This window comes from Heteronotia binoei, chromosome 7 (assembly GCF_032191835.1).
Source record: "Heteronotia binoei isolate CCM8104 ecotype False Entrance Well chromosome 7, APGP_CSIRO_Hbin_v1, whole genome shotgun sequence".
Taxonomy (NCBI): domain Eukaryota; kingdom Metazoa; phylum Chordata; class Lepidosauria; order Squamata; family Gekkonidae; genus Heteronotia; species Heteronotia binoei.
In genome coordinates, this window is record NC_083229.1 from 72,978,548 (window position 1) to 72,991,017 (window position 12,470).

General features: G+C 41.0%; 1 protein-coding gene across 2 annotated transcripts in view; it reads left to right on the forward strand.

The window, feature by feature from the left end:
- The first annotated feature begins 430 nt into the window (after window positions 1-430).
- Window positions 431-12,470, forward strand: part of CCDC178 (coiled-coil domain containing 178) — a 298,788-nt gene continuing 286,748 nt past the window's right edge. For both annotated transcript variants that reach the window (XM_060243840.1, XM_060243841.1), the window contains exons 1-4: window positions 431-583; window positions 4,595-4,629; window positions 6,117-6,208; window positions 10,088-10,282. In XM_060243840.1, coding sequence (XP_060099823.1) covers window positions 458-583; window positions 4,595-4,629; window positions 6,117-6,208; window positions 10,088-10,282 — 448 coding nt within the window. In that variant the 5' untranslated portion in view covers window positions 431-457. The remainder of the gene's footprint in view (window positions 584-4,594; window positions 4,630-6,116; window positions 6,209-10,087; window positions 10,283-12,470) is intronic.

Here is a 12,470-nt window from a genome sequence, read left to right on the forward strand (position 1 = left end):
TGCTGGTATTTCTTTTTTCTTTTTGCTAAATGTAAACTAATGATGCTGTATATTTGAGTTTTGAATAAGATTTTTTTTTTAAACTAGGCCTAGCACAGAACTGAAACAGCAGTGATTGAAATGTAGTTATGTTAGTTATTTTTGGGTAGCATCAGCCACCAGAAGTTTTTTTTTCTCCCTTGAAATGGTATATAATTTTTATCAAACGCTGCAAACTAATCATAAAGCTCTATCCAATAGTTATAGCCCCGTCAGATAGTTAATAGTACCAGTAGTGCCAGTCAGACATTTGGGAGGAAGACCTGGAGACTATCAAGTGGTTCATCAGCACAATTTACACATGCACAACCGAATCACTGCAGGGAACTGAAGTGCTCATATACACATGCTGATTGCAACTTCTAAAATATTTGCTTCCCCATCACCACCCTGAATTATTTTAGGTGCGAATGAAAAGATGCTGCTGAACTGCCCCTCCATTCAACGCAGTTGTACTGCTGTAACTACACCATCTGCATGCGTTAACAAAGCAATCCATCACATTCAAGATTTAGAAGTTAAAATGGAAGCATCCTTTCAACAGGTACTGCATGTTTATAGGAGTTTAAAGTCAGTAGTTAATTATTTAATTCTACTATAGAATAATGTTTCCTAGGTGGTACAGGCAATTTAAGCTACATTTCTGTAAATGTCAAAATTGTGTGAATGTTCTACTTGTTCAGGAGGGCCTTAACGCTACCTTAGTATAATCCATGTAGCTATCCTGTTTCTTACATAATTATGATAGCATAGAAGGGGTACATTTATTTTTGTAAGTCTATTTTGAACAAGGAAGAACAGTACTTCAAAATTTTAGGATGGCAATCCTGTGTACAGTTTAATGGAAGTAAATCTCATTGACGCATTGGGAAATTCAGCTGGATATTTTTCCAGATAAACAAGCACTGAGTTCAGTACAATTTATTACCTAGTAAGTGTGATTGGGTTACAGACTGAATGTCTGAAGCAGACTTCAGTCCCAGGCATACTTATTAGAATCAGAGAGTTGGAAGGGGCCTTCAGGGTCATCTAGTCCAACCTCCTGCACAATGCAGGAAATTCACAAATGCCTCCCCCTAAATTCACAGGATCTAGCTTCTGTTTAAAAACCTCCAAGGAAGGAGAGCCCACCACCTCCTCTGTTCTACTGAGGAACCGCTCTAACAGTCAGGAAGTTATTCCTTATGTTGAGCCAGAAACTCTTTTGATTTAGTTTCAACCCATTGGTTCTGGTCCCATCTTCTGGGGCCATAGAAAACAATTCCACACCACCCTCTATATGACAGCCCTTCAAGTACTTGGAGATGGTGATCATATCACCTCTCAGCTACCTCCTCTCCAGGCTAAACATGCCCAGCTCCTTCAACCTTTCTTCATAGGACTTGGTCTCCAGACCCCTCACCATCTTCATCGCCCTCCTCTGGACCCAGCTTGTCTATATCCTTCTTAAAATGTGGTGCCTGAAACTAAACACAATACTCCAGGTGAGGTCTTACCAGAGCAAAGCGATACCATCAATTCACGTGATCTGGACACTACACTTCTGTTGATACAGCCCAAAATTGCATTTGCCTTTTTAGCCACCACATCACACTGTTGACTCATGTTCAGTGTATGAGCCACTAAGACAAGTCTCCCCCATCCTATAACCATGCATTAGATTTTTCCTACCTAAATGCAGAACTTTACATTTATCCCTATTAAAATTCATTTTACTGGTTTTAGCCCAGTTTTCCAGCCTGTCAAGGCCATCCCGTATCCTGTTTCTGTCTTCTACTGTATTTGCAACCCCTCCCAATTTAGTATCATCGGCAAATTTAATAAGTATTCCCTCTATTCCTTAATCCAAATCATTTATAAAGATGTTGAACAAAACAGGTCCCAGGACAGATCCTTGAGGCACTCCACTTGTCACTCCTCTCCAAGAGGATGAGGAACCATTCACAAGCACTCTTTGGGTGCAATCTGTCAACCAGTTACATATCCACCTAACGGTAACAGGATCCAAACCACATTTTATGAACTTGTAAATAAGGATAGTTTATGGAACCTTATCAAAAGCCTCACTGAAATCAAGATAAACTATGTCTACAGCATTCCCCTGATCCATCAAGGTAGTCACTTTCTCAAAAAAAGAGATCATGTTAGTTTGACATGACTTGTTCTTGAGAAACCCATGCTGGCTCTTAGTAATCACAGTCATCCTTTCTAAATGTTCCAGGACTGACTGATGATTTGTTCTAAAACTTTTCCAGGTATAGACGTCAAGCTGACAGGTCGGTAGTTATCCGGATCCTCCTTTTCCCCCTTCTTGAAGATGGGGACAACATTCGCCCACCTCCAAACTTCCAGCACCTCTCCTGTTCTCCAAGAATTATCAAAAATAATAGTCAGAGGCTCATAAATTACATCTGCAAGCTCTTTTAGAACCCTTGGATGCAGTTCATCTGGCCCTTAGGACTTAGTTTCATTTCAAGAAACTAGGTGTTCATGGACTATCCCTATGCTGATCCTAGGTTGGAACTCAATACCCTCATTATATACTCTGTTTTTGCCATGTTGAGCACTGTTTCCTTCAGAAGAGAAGACTGTGGAAAAGTAGAAATTGAGCAGTTCTGCCCTCTCTTCATTACCTGTTACGATTTCACTTTCCTGCCCTCGCAATGGGCCTACCATGTCCTTGCTCTTTTTCGTACTCTGAACATAAGAAAAGAACCCTTTTTTGTTGCTTTTAGTATTTTTGGCCAGCCTAAGCTCGTACTGAGCTTGAGCTTTCCTAATTTTTTCTCTATAAGCATTGGTGAAAAAGTTAGGAAAGATAAATCTCTTTGGACTTTTGATTCTTGAGTAATTCTTATAATTTGATAACTAAATTTGCTTTTGTGGCCATGAGGCAAATAGTTTAGAAACAGTGCTGTCCTAGGCTGGCCCAGTTGCCCATTAAAAGGCTTTTTTGTTAACAAAAAATACTACAGCTGCATGCCCCCCCCCCCCTTATTGCTAAACTGGTCTCTAAGAAATTATGGATTCCGCCAATGATGTTTATTTGGCCTTAAGCAGCTGCTTCCCATATAGTGCCTCAAGGGATTGACTCCAAGCAGGCCTCAGTTTCAGTGGGAGCTCACAGGAGCACAGCTCCTGAACCTTTCTGAGAGTTCCACCTCCTCCTTCTGAGAGTTCCACCTCCTTGTCCATTGAATAGTATGTGCAGCTGCATAACAGTCCCTGGGTGAGTTCCACCACCTATTTTTTCTACAAAATGACCCCTGACCCCAAGGAAAACCAGCCCTTGGCAAGATTGTAGCCATAGTGCAGGTGCTATGAGATGCTTTTGGCTCCTCTCAGAGATGCTTCTGGCTAGTTCTCTGAATATTCAGCTTTCAGTTGGGGGAGGAACCCCTTTTACTTATAGTGATGAAAAATATTTAGGTGCTTGTTCCATTTACCTACTCAGTTCAATGTGGACCCATTTCTGACTTAGAGCATTCTGTCCAGTGAGTGTAAAAGTACTGAGAAGAATGGCAAACATTTGCTGATTACTTTTCCATTCTATTAAAAGTTTTACTTATTCTAATTATTTAGTATTCTGTTTGTGTATTTAGGTTTTTGTTGTTTGTGTGAGGCCTTCTTAGGGCCCTCCCACTGCAAAATTAATTTTGTAACTTTCCTACTTGATGAAGGATGAAGCTACTGAATTGATACTTTTCTTTGCAATGTGGAATAAAAAGACTTTGAAGTAAGGGTTCAGCAGGATTCAAAGCATTATTGGCATCAGTAAAACTGGACTAATGTTAGGGCTCAATTTCTATAGAGTTTTTCCTTACACATTAGATCACAAATAGCACAAAGGTTGATCCTTTGCTTCAGTTTTCCTGAGTTATGCAACATTGCTTAGCTATTCATGAGTTAGGTAATGTGGACACTCATGACAGTTGTTTGTGTTTCTTAATTAGTAGGGTGAGTGGCGCAGAGTGGTAAAGCAGCAGTACTGCAGTACTGTGATCTGAACTCTCTGCTCATGACCTGATTTCTATCCCAGCAAAAGCTGGTTCAGATAGGCGGGCCAAGGGTTGACTCAGCCTTCCATCGTTCCGAGGTCAGTAAAATGTGTACCCAGCTTGCTGGGGAGAAAGTGTAAAAGACTGGGGAAGGCAATGGCAAACCACCCTGTAAAAAGTCTGCCATGAAAACGTGAAATAACGTCACCCCAGAGTCAGAAATGACTGGTGCTTGCACGGGGGACCTTTCCTTTCCTAAGGAGTAATAAAGTTTCACTTGTCTAAGAAACCGTAGTTTGTTGTAGTAATGTTGGCTTGCCATGTTTAGGAAGCCAACATTAGATATGCAGCAACTCATATTTACTCCAAAAGTTGTAGCAGGTCTGCAAATGTGGATATGTGTCTGTGAAATGAAATTGTGGGCCACAGAGCAATTTTAAAAATCTTTTTATATATGTATGTGTAGTTCTCTTATAACATACAGTAACAATATTATACATTCAGTGCAAATTCTAACATGTAAATAATTTACTAAAACATCTCATTTATATTTGCAGTATGATCATTTATATAAGTTGGAGAACATTCCATGGTAAGGACCTTATGAGTGTGCTTCAATAGTTTTTTGAGGCATCATTTTAGCATTAAAATTAAATAATGTGAGTTTACCATATATCTCCTCTATTTTGTATGGAAGCATAATGTTGATTTTATAAAATTTGTAGGTGTTCTTAAGTCTTTCGCACACATGAAACTGCCTCTTACTGAATCAGATTGTTGGTTCATTAAGGTCAATATTGTCTACTCAGACAATATCTCTCCATGATCTCAAGTGAAGGTCTTCTAGTCACCTACTGCCTGATACTTTTAACTGGAGATACCAAGGATTGAATCTCTGGAATCTTCTGCATGCCAAGCAAATGCTCTACCAGTAAACCACAGCTCCTCAGCATGTTTCTCTAAGACAAGAAAACTATTCTAAGAATTGAGACCATTTTAGCTGGTGGTGCCCATTATTATTTGGGGATTAATGTTAGAGTGGTGGCAAGAAGCGTCAAAAAAGAGGGGAAATGGTGATTCAAAGACTTGCATCCAGTAGCATTATAGTAGCACCAGTGGTCCCAAATCTTTTTCAGCCTGTGGACTCCTTTGGAATTCTGACAGTGTGGTTGGTGTAGTCACAAAATGACTGCTGTAGGAAGCAGAGCCAGCCATAAAAATGCTTGCCCAAGCCCAGTCATACAGTAAAGATCCTTGAGCTGTGGTGACAGCTTCTGTCACAACAGTATTTCTACTGGGTAAAAGCTCCCAACTATGAGGCTTTGCTGGGTAAAATCTCCCAACTGTGCCTGCCCAATTTTTTTTTAAAAAACACACACATAGGTGCACTGTGTTGCCAGCCTGCCCCCCCCCCCCCGCCTTCCCCACTACCGGTAAATACCCCTAACCACTGCCTTCTGCTGGTTTCCAGAAGAGAGCTGGCAACCCTAGTGGCACCAGAAAAAGTGGCAGGTACCATGGCGCCTGGGCACCATGTTGAGGATCCCTGCACTACACATTATAAATTATAATATATAGTTTTAACCTTAGTTGCAGTGAGATGGATCTAAAGGTGTTGGTTTCTACCAGCAGACGATGGGGACAAGATTTAAAGATTCTTCCACTATTTCCCTTATCCCCCAGCAACAGCGGGGGGGGGGGGGGGGGTTGAGAGCTTAATGAGTTATAGTAAAAGAGTATTTATGAAAACCAGCCCCTTTCTGATAGTGATTCATGCTGGCAGAAACTAATGGATACAGTCAATTTTTTTAAAAAAAAAATGCTTTGTAGTGTGACATAAGGAAACGAAGAGATTCCTGCTCAAATAATATAAACAAACAGGGAATGATAACAGAGGTGATAGGAATGAGAGGTAAGAATAAGAAAAGATAAATTTGAGCAAATCTTTTGTTTGGGGATGGGAACGGGAGGATTTAAGGAGATAAGTCCGACAGTTTCACAGAAGATCTGAAGAAAGAAAAGTACTGTGTAGATAAGGGGGAAGAGTTTTAGACTTAAAAGGTTGGTTTCTTTTTTAAGGTTTTCAGATATGAAAATTACTGAAGAAACTAAAGATATCTGGTTATCAGCCTCTTCTGAATTGAAGGCTGAAAAGTCAATGTATTGGAAAGGTAAATATGATTACTTACTTCCTTTGACAGAATTTGTGGGAGGGGGTTCCAATTTTTTAGTTGGCTTAAATCTTGTACTGTTCATACTAGAAAGATGTTCACCAAATGGCAGGTGAAAGTGGCCCTAAGAATAAATGGGGCACTGTGGGCAATTTCTTAGGGTAAAGCAGTGAATATGGGTGAAGAATTTTCATAGCTGTAGAGCCCTAATTTGATCCCTCATTGAAGTCAAAGATCAAAAGTTCCCAATCTATTATTTTCTTCCACTCAGCTTTCTAATGTTACATCTCCTGCTTCACCATGGACAGCTGCACATTTTCAGATATCTGGAATATCATTAAACATCAAGATGAACATATGAGGAAAATACATTGAGAGAGATAAGGGAGGGTTGATCTATTATTTTCTTCTTAGGACACTATGAATTCCTTGTCTGGTGAATAAGAATCATGGGGTAGCGCTTTGTTTATTTACTTCATTTATGACCTGTCCATCTTTCCCATCATTCTGCTCTCCTCCATTTTATCCTCACAACAACTCTGTGAGGCTGACTCTCCCAGGGTCACTCAGCAAGTTTCAGTGACAGAGGGGATTCAAACTAGATTCTGTTCCAACACTCTAACTCAGGGGTGTCAAATGTGTGGCCTGAGGACTGGATCAGGCCCCCAGAGGGCTCCTATCAGGCCCACAAGCAATTCACTGTCATCTGCTTCCTTCTCCCTCTCTTGCTTCCTTCTGCCTCACAGCTTGCTTTGTCAGGCTTGTTCAATCGCACAAGAACTACAGAGCAAAGCCTCTGTTTTCTCCATTGGCTGACCAGCACATGAAGCAACTTATGTACAGAAGCTCACAATGCCCAGTTATTTCATATTTTCCCCTGGGTCTTAGGCTCAAAGCACTGACCATGAGAGTTCTGTAGGGAATGTCAATAAATCAAAAGTAGGTTTGCAACTTACAGACACACACCTGAACAACACCTGAATAGCATATTCAAGATTGCTACAGCACAAACATTATCTCCAGATTTTGATGCAATAATTCAGAGCAAGAGGTGTCAGTTATCAGAAACTATTAAACAAAATATTGCAGAAGTGCTAATTTTTAAGCATATTTTATTTTAATTTTTAAAAAATAAATATCTTTAATTGTGTTTGTGTCTTTTATAGAGTTTATATCTCCAATACCTGGCATTACATTTTATGACACACATGGCCCAGCCCGACAAGATTTCATTTCTGTCAGATCCGTCCCTAATAACAAATGAGTTTGACACCCCTGCTCTAGCTACTATGCCACACTGACCACATCATGAAAACCAAAGTGACATGATGCTAGGCCTCTCCAGTGGTCCCTTCTTCCATTGGGCCCATGGGACTTCTTTGATGAGAAGGGAGGTTAGGAAAGCCAATGTTGTGTCTTTAGAACGCTGGGTATGTGGAATTCTGTGGAGGTCAGTGGTATTGGGCCTTTTGAGAATACTCTCTACAGCCTTTACTGTAGGTTCAGAGCTGATCTTTTTCTCTCTTCCCTTTAGTCTCAGGTATCACTCAGGTGGCAAACCACTTGTTTCCCTTCAGCCACCTAAACTTTATGCTCTGACTGTCCTGGGACTGTTCCTGTGTGCTGGTTTTTGGTTCCAGGAATTTTCTCAGCAATATGAGGGTACAGAACATGCACAACTTTTGGTCCGTTTTTAAAATCAAATAAATAAATAAATAAAACTATGGGGTGAGAGACCCCTAACTGTTTTGAAGCATTTTTATCAGCCCTTGTCCTATCCTCATCTACACCTGCATGTTCCCTTTACTGGTAACAAATAATCAGTGTGCAGCCTACCAAATGGTGAGAATGGGAATGGATGAAATCTGCACTCAGATTTCAGTTTATCACCTAGAGCTCAGAACTTTCAAATATTTCAGTAAAGACAATGATTGGTGTTCTGCTAGCTGATTTCCCACTGGTCATGAACCCTGCAGTGGGTGAAGCTTTTCTTTACTATTATTCTAGGAGTATTCTAGGAGTATTTTGCGCACACTCATTGCATCATTTTTGCAATGTCAGCCCTAATTTATTTAGCTGTTTCAATTGTTGGCAGTGTAGAGGATTGTAATTCCTCAAGTGAAGGGATCAACAAAGAAATGGCCCTTTGCTGTAGTGACAGATCTCTGTAATACTCTGGAAAAATTGTTCAAAATGATGCCATTTTTGAAAATCATCTACTATAGATCCACAAGACTAATTTGTTCTATCAAGCAAAAGTGACTTGTCCCTTGCTTCTGTGTATTTGGGTTCTGCTTGTTAGTTTCTTTCTGCACTTTAGGGACAAAGCACTATATCCTAATGCTAGAAGGTCCTTCTCAAAGCAATTTCAGCAGAACTGTTTCAACTATTAATATTTGTTTTCCTTACTTATCAAATAGAGATCACAAAGGACTCATTAACCATTATCCACCAAAAACTTATAAAGCCTCAGTGAAATAGGTCTGACTGAAATAGGTCTGACTGGTAAACCATTCAAGCGAATGTTAAACTGTCATTCTTATCTGTTTTTCCTCCCGTTGGTATTTGTGGAAGAAACTGATTTTGCTCAGAAAGTTAGTTAAATTCTGGTTTTAAGATACAATCCCATCACCGTAGCTTGAAACAAGGATATCTAGGGAACAAATCTGAGCAGGTCTACTTGGAAGTAAGTTCCATTTTATTCATTGGGACTTACTTCCTGGAAAGTGCTCTTAGGATTGCAACCCTAGATACTTTCAATATCTTATTTTACCATAACAAAATAGGAGTCAATTGCACCTTTAAGACCAACTTAGTTTTATTCAGAACGTAAGCTTTCGTGTGCATGCACACTTCTTCAGGTGAGGAATGAGATACAGTAAGCAGAGCCACATGTAGCTGGTGGGGTTTGGAATGCCAAGTGGTACAAAGTTAAAATCCAATAGCAGAATAATAAAATTAACAAATTCAGAAAACTTTTTCAGAAAAAAGTTGGTCTTAAAGGTGCAATCGACTCCTATTTTGTTCTACTACTTCAGACCAACACAGCTGCCTATTTGGATCTTACTTTACCATGCATTTCTCCATGCCTTGGTCCGCATCTTTTATTTTGTTCTAGAATTTTTATGGGTATTTGAGCAAACTGGTGGATTTAGTAAAATAAATATTTAATCCCAGTGATTGTGGCAGAAATAAACCATGTTCAAATGTGAGCTCTTGCCCATTTATTTCTTCACAGCAGAAATGTCTTGAATTGAGTCAGCACTGAGAAGTAAGCGCTCAGTGATATAACATCTTTTTTGCCTGCAGAAGGTCTTAGGTTCAAACTCTAGTTAAAATAATCAAATAAAAGCCCTGGAGTATTGTTGCTAGTCAGAGTAAACAGTACTGATCTCACTATACCAATGGTCTCACTCTGCTTCATGTTTCATTCATGTATGTATGAACAGCTGAATTGATCTCAGTAATTAACAAAGGGGTAGGGTTTTTGGAAACCACTTAATTAAATGTGTGGAGGGTTGTTTATTGTTTTTTGCAGTAAAATAATGTGCAGAATTTCTGTTGCAATGAAATGTTGATTTGTGTATATCACTTCTCAGCCTTTTGGCTAAGATTGTGTGCGTGATTTATGTATAGGTTCTGTACTTTAGGGTACTATGTTCAAGGACAGTTTGTGTAACATATTAATATGATGAAAATGAAGCCAAAATTGTCCATTTTAAAGATGTCTATTTACTTGATTTAGAATATTTATGTCCTACCTTTCCTTCCTAGAAGGGGCCCAAGGCATTTTACCAGGAAAAGAGATAATAAACTTATATTATTCAGATATACCTGAAATGCTGTTGTATGTATTTTTTCATGTTTGATTTTTAAAAGATATACAGCCTTTAAAGCAGAAAACAACAGCTGTTTTGACAGAGGCTACAGAGTTAGTTTCAAGACTAGAACATGAGTGTAAAGCTGCTGAAGAAGCTTTGGAGGTTGAAATACGCCGTAGGAAAAAACTACATCTAAATTCTGATTACCTGTCACTTTGGAGGCTCCAACAGCTTCCCATAGCTGTTCAGAAAGGTATGAAAATACCTATAAAAGTGGGGAATATAATTTTCTGATGTACCATTCCTCTTTAGAGGCAGCTGGCCTACCTTGTAAGCTGGAAAGGATAGATAGAGAAGCTATCCGTGCAGGAGAAAGTACACATAGAGCGTTTTCGCATTTACTCCGGTGTAGCACCCCATTTACCTCCGGATCTTTTCCTGGTTTTCGCACCTGTTGCTCCGGCGCTGCGGTTTGCTCCAGCGCTTCAGGGGTTTCACGCCAGAGTATGTTTTTCAACATGCTTCCGGAGTTTTTGAAAACCTCCGGATCCACACCGGATCCACTCCTCGGAGTTTGCTGTGGGAAATCCATCCACGCCGGATCGACTGCTTTGTGGGCGTCACCCTCTCCCTTTCCGTCCTCCCACCCCATCCACCCCCTTGGCCAATCATCAGCCGTTCGCGGCGCTTCCCAAAAGTGCCCGCACGGCCATTTTTTTTTAAACTTCATATTTCTTGCGTAATAGCGATATTTCGAAATTAACAAATAGAAAAAAAAAACCCTCCTGGAATAGCCTCAATTGCCACTTCAATTGGTTTCGTTAGAATTTTTTTATTATTATTATTGACTTTAGTTGCGTTATTTCGCTGTTGCGTTATCTCGCAACTACATTATACATTGTTGGGGGGGGGGGAATCTAGTGCCGGCGTGGGCCAAAGCGTTCATGTGTGTGTGTTTTAAAAAGGCAATGCCTCCCTCAGCTGTGCCACCAGGATTTCTGGACCTGCACAAAATCGCCATGTATAAAATGGGAAGTTGGAGTCCTGCATTCTTCTCCCTGGCTACATTCCGCTCGGTTAGAAAATAGACGCGAGCTCGCTCTTCACACGCGCCACAGAAGGGGAAGGAGAGAATGGGGTGGGGGGGGGGAGCTCTGGCAGCAGGAATCAGTCAGGTCCTCGTTGCAAGCGCCAGCCGGGGAGGGGGAAGAGCGCGGAGGAAATCCCAGCTTCGCCACTCGGGAGGGAGCGAGGCTGGGAAAGGAAGAAGCTGCCAACACAAACACACACACAAACCCCTCGATTTCTCTCTCTTCGTTATTGCGATATTTCGCAACTTCAGAATTTGGGGGGGGGGGAATCTAGTGCTAGGATTGTCCACTGTGAATGCTTCTGTTAATACATAAAGGGCTGTGGAGGATACTACAGCTGCAGCCAATCCATAAGCAGCAGCAGCACACGTGATGCGGTTTGTCCACGAAAAGAAGGGGAAGGAACAGCTGTGACTGCTCGATGTTACGTTATTACGTCCTTACGCAACCAGACTTGCGCTTAAAAAAAAATGATTGACAGGGCATCGAACTCAAGTCGATGCCAGTGGGAAAACGATTTGAGCCGGGGCTTCATGGAAAGCGACTCCGCAAATGAGTCCATGTGCGAAAACGAGGAAAATGAGCCGGACATAATTGCGCCGTGGAATAAGGGGAGCAAATGCTAAGTGCGAAAACGACCATAGATGTACAGGCAGGGCAGATCGAGGGGACAGATATACTGTGCTACAGCTTCCTATCCCCTGTGATTAGTAGGCAGCTTCAGCCTTCTTATGTGCCTTAAAACAAAAGAGGAAAACCCATTGCTGTGTAAATAGGGGAGGGGATAAAGGCAGAGGGGTCACAGATTGCCTCCCTCCAGCTAGCAGATAACCTAGAAAGGGATTTGAAGCAAAGAGTAAGGTTTCTTGCTATCCAGAAGTACACACACAAACATACTAAGCTAGATGAGATGCAAGAGATAGGTAACGAGGAGGGATTGCATTAACTCTGTAGAGAGTGGGGGAAACCTGTTGGTTTAGGATTGGAGATCTTGTAACAGTTGTAATTTTATGTAAAGAGCTTTCAGATTATAGTGCCTCCTGACACAGATCAGCTCCCCTTCCAACAGTTATTGGTCTGGGGAGGTGAAAAGGGTAGGCAACTACTTGCAATCATGTAAATAAGGTGGGAGCCTATTTTTTTTTTTAAAAAACCAGAGTGTGTGTTTCAGGACAGATAAAATTTGCTCCCTGCCACACCTTTCCTGACTGTGCTCTACTGCATCCTCATCCCCCCCACCCACCCCCCACCCCAGTTTTGCTTGCATCTGTTATTGAAGCTGGACTGGGAGAAAAATGCCTAAAGTGCCAGAAAGGAACAAGTTTCAGAGGGTAGCCATGTTGGCGTGCA